General features: G+C 40.7%; 1 protein-coding gene across 7 annotated transcripts in view; it reads left to right on the top strand.

Annotated features, from left to right (window-relative positions):
- Positions 1-6,000, top strand: part of LOC133537445 (latent-transforming growth factor beta-binding protein 4-like) — a 108,645-nt gene that overhangs the window by 34,965 nt on the left and 67,680 nt on the right. For 6 of the 7 annotated variants that reach the window (XM_061878452.1, XM_061878457.1, XM_061878455.1 and 3 more), the window contains 2 exons: positions 12-76; positions 3,417-3,786. In XM_061878452.1, coding sequence (XP_061734436.1) covers positions 12-76; positions 3,417-3,786 — 435 coding nt within the window. The remainder of the gene's footprint in view (positions 1-11; positions 77-3,416; positions 3,787-6,000) is intronic. The other variant, XM_061878458.1, reaches the window with a different exon arrangement.

Here is a 6,000-nt window from a genome sequence, read left to right as displayed (position 1 = left end):
TGTGTCTCTAGGTCAGGTGCATGTGCAGACAGGTGTTGTCAGGTGCGATGGATCAGAACCAACAGGTGTATCAAACGTGAGTATTGACTTCCAAAACGCCTGTTTTCTTCATTTAGGCTTTCGCTCATTGGAAAAGTTTGCGTGTGTCTGTGTGTGTGTACACAGTGCTGGTTTTATTTTATTTGATGTGACATTAAAACAACAAAAATAAAACTAAAGTACACCTCGTTAGGTATAACAACCTGTCTGCCAAAACACACTTCAGTCACTGGCCTGCTGACACACACACACGCACGTACGCACACACACACACACACACACACACACACACACACTGTGTGTATTAATTACAGTGTATAGACACATAAAGTGCACATTGATGCTGGTACAGTTTATGTCAGGGGTGTCCAAACTTTGTCTAGTGCCACATACTAAAAAGTCAACCCCCCACCCCTCTGCAAAAACGCATTGTAGATTAAGTACATTTAAAGACAAAACTATGAGTAGGCTTTGTGTTATGAGTGGCAAAGTGTATTCATGTTATTATTCGTATCAACATTTTAGCTTTTTCAAATAACATTAAATAGTTTAGGTTTTTGTTCTTACAGTTTATTTTATTAAGCTACTGTATGGGCCATAAATAGACCCCAGGCCACACTTTGAACACCCTTGGTCTATGTGAAACAACTCTTTTAGTCTCTGCCCACATTGGTGGTGTTATTATCATTAAAAAGTGCCTGTTTAAGTTGATCTCAAATTTGTGCCAATTTTTTTGTCTTTATTTATTAAATTTTTGACATATACATTACAGAAATACAATTAAACACGTGTCAAATGTTCCTTTTTCCTCCCCCTAACAAGTCACCCACTAAAAGGATATATAAAATAAAAAAACATAAATCAGGCAAATATTGACATGAAGCCACATACAGCTGCACTCTTGAGTGTACCCAACGCGGTGCAGCAATACACAAAAGCAGCCAAAAGGCTCATCAATTATCTACCTTTCAATCACTTTTCAATCAGCGTTAAATTTGAGATCAGTCTCTTTTACATATTTTAGGAAACAACCCCATACTTCCTGGAACTTCACAGAACAACCATCCATTGTATAACTATTTTTTACAGTTTAAAGATAATCCAGCAGGTGTGGCAGGAAGGAGCTGCAGCCTTCCAATTTAGCACAATGAGTTTTCTAGCCAACAAAGTAGTGAATGCTAGCAAGTTCTTTATGGATTTGCTAAGAGAAGATGACAGAAAGGCTACCCAAAATAGTCCGCTTAGAGGATTCGGTTCTATCTTTTCGGCAGTTACCAAAGACAAAGTACGGGATTTTCCGGACCATAGGGCGCACCGGATTATAAGAGGCACTGCCGATGAGTGGGTCGAGTCAGGTCTATTTTAATACAAAAGGCGCACCCAATTATAGGGCGCATTAAATGGGTCATATTTTTATATATTTTTTCTAAATTGAAAACACTTCCTTGTGGTCTACATAACATGTGATAGTGGTTCTTTGGTCAAAATGTTGCATAGGTAATGGTAAATGGGTTGTACTTGTATAGCGCTTTTCTACCCCTTTTTAAGGAGCCCTAAGCGCTTTGACCGTATTTCTACATTCGCCCATTCACACACACACATTCACCCACTGACGGCGGGAGCTGCCATGCAAAGCGCTCACCAGGACCCATCAGGAGCATGGGTGAAGTGTCATGCCCAAGGACACAACGGATGTGACTAGTATGGTAGAAGGTGGGGATTGAACCAGTAACCCTCAGATTGCTGGCACAGCCACTCTAGCAACTTTGCCACGCCGTCCCCAATCCGCAAAGATGATGTTTTACAGATCATCTTCAAGCCGCTTTCTGACAGTCGCTTCAGGATGCGCCGTGTTGTGGGCGGTCATATTGACGTGGCTCACCTTCGACAGCGTCTTTTCTCCGTCCTTTTTGTTGTAGCAGTGTAGCGTGCATAGACGGGAGTGGAAGAAGTGTCAAAAGATGGAGCTAACGGTTTTAATGACATTCAGACTTTACTTAAATCAACAACGGAGCAGCGTCTCCTCACACAAGGTTCAGTAGGACTCACTACACCGGTATGTATTAGTGCTTTCATTGCGACTTTACTGACAGATATAAGAACTCTACATTTGTTGTGTTGCGTTTATGTTGTGTTACTGTGAGGATGTTCTCTTGAAATGTGTTTGTCAATCTTGTTTGGTGTGGCTTCACAGCGTGGCGCATAATAGTAAGAGTGTTAAAATTGTTTATATCACAAACATCAGTGTACTCTGTATCACCCAGTATGCCTTTCAATCTTGTACGTGTGATTGCGGAAGCTGCACACATGTTGCCGGACTAACAATCGGTTTGTACATGTTGTTGAAGGAGTCAAAGGCAAAGGCTTCACAGCACACCCATATTCTTGTCATCAGGATAAATGCCATTTGATATTCGCGAGAACGTTAGCGGCTCCCATTATCTTCATTACTCTGTAAAACGAATTTAAATAGGTCTGTGAGTGGTAAAGGTGGCCGACCTCTGATGTATTTCAGCGGGCGGGTGGGGGGCGGTTGCGGTTCTGATAAAATGTTGGTTCGGGTGGACGGCGGGTGGATGACGACTTTGGTGATGCGGTTGCGGATTATATAATTGCCTATCCGCGCATCTCTACCGGGCGTAGATGAAAAATGTATTTGGAAATGTGTCATTTAAAGTCAAAAAAGCAACTAAAGCTGTGTTAGTTTGGAAACCTGAGAAAAGTATTACGAACAAAACTGCGGATCTGTACATATCTAGAAAATGCATCACAAAGTTGCTGCAAAGAGGCAAAAGTGTTGTCAATGTATACATATTTAATGTTGTTTATCCCCAACCTAAAAAGGCACTATCGACAAGAGAGGGAGGGAAAGCATGATTAGCAGTGATGGGTGCAAGACGAGATATAGTCTGTAAGCCAAACTAGCGCTGAAACGGAACCCAAATTCTGAATGAGGTTTTTACGAATGGATTTTTCGTAAAAAGGAAGTAGAAGAGTGGATGGCAGAGTGAACCAGAGCTCTAAGAGATACTGGTTTAGTTGAGTTAGTCTCCATAACCATCCATAACAGAGGGGGATTTAAAGGAAAAACTTTCAGTGTATGTTGTAGTGTTGGTAACTTCCTTATCTGTAATCCCAACATAAGTAACGTTTATTTACACAGTGACTTCCTGTTCAGTTCAAAATGGGCTTAGATCAAATATTGTCATGTCAACTGAGTCTAATGAGGCAAAAAAATCAGCACTTTATCACTTCAGTGCGAATTCCTCTCTTGGTCTGTCTGGCAGGCAAACACCACTGCCCCCTAAAGGCCAATCCCTGAATCACAGCGTTCCACTTTATTACTCACCTTTTCTTCTACTCCTCTCCTCCTGCAGGGAGGTGTCTCCCTGGTTGCCGTGGCACTGCCTCATGTCCAAAACGTCAGTGTTTGGTTACGAAGGCAACGACGTCACCATCCAGCGTCGCTTCCTACATCTCAAACATAGCCCCTGTCCAGCACCTAATCCCGCCCTCCTCCGGTGCTCCTCCAGGAGTCAAAGATCTTCAACTCTCTGCCGAAGCACCTCCTGTTGGTGAGAATGTGAGACTCCTAGGAGCTGGAGTTGAAGGTGACAAAAGAAGAAGTCTGCAGGATGTAAAGGAGGCCAAGTTCTCCGCTGAGGAACGTCCAAACTCCAGCAGAGAGAGCAGACAGTCACAGATTGAGGACATGAAGCCTGTCGCAGCAAAGAAGAATTTTCTCAGGTGAGACTTAAATTGTGTCCCCTTCTGTCTTCCCACAGCCTCTTTTTGAAGCGCTAATTGTTGCAGTTTGTGCATTGAAGCAGCAGGTGGAGCTCCTCACCTTAGACCAGGGATGTGCAAACTGTTTTCACTACAGGCCGCACACTGAAAAATTTAAGTACAGAGGGGCCATTTTCAAGACCAATACAATATATATATATATATATATATATATATATATATATATATATATATATCCATCCATCCATCCATTTTTTACTGCTTATTCCCTTTGGGGTCGCGAGGGGCGCTGGTGCCTATCTCAGCTACAATCTGGCGGAAGGCGGGGTACACATATATATACATGTATGTATATATATATATATATATATATATATTTTTTTTTTTTACCTTTAGGGCTCCTCTCAAGTTTGGTCAGCAAGACCCAGAATGTTCTTGCTGAAAAAAATGTTAAACATTAGTCATATATTATTTTTTTTAATTCAGTGCTTAAATCTCAAGATCAACTTTAGGTCTAACCATAGATATAAAGTTGTTTATTTCTGTATTATGCCCTTTTTGTCAAAACCCCGTTTTAATGGTAAACACATGATATATGCAATATTTTTCCCTCAAAAAAATGTCAAACTGGTATATTTGATGTAGAGTAATTGCAGCCTAAGATAACTTCATAATTAATAACAACATTGATTTCAATTCATTGATGTTTTTTATAATAAAGGCTGTTACAAAAAAATCCCACTAATCTCCTCGGGGATCCAAAATGGCCCCCACTCATTAGTGTGTAAAAAAAGGTAATCGACTTTTTTTTCTTACTTTCAACGCTTAAGTCTCCATATCAACATCAGATTTATTTATTGATTGTCACTTTTTTTTATTTTTCATGTTTCGTTTTATTTGTCAAACAAAACCTTGTTTTGTATATGGCAAACACAGAAAATATGCAATATTTTCCCCCAAAAATATTTCAAAGTGGAATATTTAAAGGTGCTAACAATTTAAAGGTGTAGTCATTTTGTGTTAAGTTATCATTAAATTGGCCCTGATATGTCTAAAGGTATTAATAAATCATGTTCTTTTCGAATACCTTTATAACTGATAACGGTAGGTCAGCCGGGCTATGCTCATTTCAAAATTAGATTTACAGCCCCGAAATATTGCTATTATTTTAATTTTGATGCCCCGCCCTTCACAATTTGACCAATTAGAAAGTCTGGGAATGTGTCACATCCAGTTTGCCAGTTACGCACCACCCTCTTTGTCGAGCTACTGCCACTGGTTAAGTTACTAAACGTGTCAGACCTTAGTAAATCTAAAATGCATCCTTACGATTCTCAACTTATTTTTGACAAAGCCAGGAACAAAACAAGGATTTGTATCGGGGATGCCTTTGAAAGATGGAGACGATTGAAGGCAGAGAAGATGTTTTCATCTGACGCCAAACTTGCTAATTTTCTCCTTGATAGGTAAATCAGGCATTTACGTTTTCTTATTACTTGTAATAAATGGAATTGGTCATTTGGTATGGCAACTGTATTGTCCAGTACAGTCTATGATCTTGTCTAACAAAGCTAGTATGTTCGTGCAACGAATGCTTAGGAGTGAAGCACCATTACATTAGTGTAATGCTTACTTAGCATGCTAGCCCAGTCAATGACACACCAACATACAGGCTAACGGGGGAAATATATGCCCGTTAGCCTGTATGTCGATGCGTCATCCAACTGACATGGCAAAATATATTTTCGACATATAAAACTTATGTGGATATGGGTAATGTAAATGGGTTATACTTGCATAGTGCTTTTCTACCGTCAAGTTACTCAAAGCGCTTTGACACTATTACATTCACCCATTCACACACACATTCACACACTGATGGCGGGAGCATGGCAGCAAGTCCCTAACCACGACCCATCAGGAGCAAGGGTGAAGTGTCTTACTCAAGGACATAACGGACGTGACGAGGTTGGTAGAAGGTGGGGATCGAACCAGGAACCCTCAGGTTGCTGGCATAGCCACTCTCCCAACCGCGCCACGCCGTCCCTGTAATCTCGGGTAGTGTCAGTGCCTATTTCCTTCTCAATATGCTGATACACTGAGGAAATGCGTTCCAACATTAGCACGGCTAATTGCGGTTTCTGGTACTGTATGTGCATCAAGCATATATGGGGTGGTATTTGCTTGGCACAATATAATGCATTACATGTAATG

This window comes from Nerophis ophidion, linkage group LG18 (genome assembly GCF_033978795.1).
Source record: "Nerophis ophidion isolate RoL-2023_Sa linkage group LG18, RoL_Noph_v1.0, whole genome shotgun sequence".
Classification (NCBI taxonomy): domain Eukaryota; kingdom Metazoa; phylum Chordata; class Actinopteri; order Syngnathiformes; family Syngnathidae; genus Nerophis; species Nerophis ophidion.
Note: the sequence above shows the minus strand (reverse complement) of the source record. Positions and strands in the feature narration are given on the sequence as shown.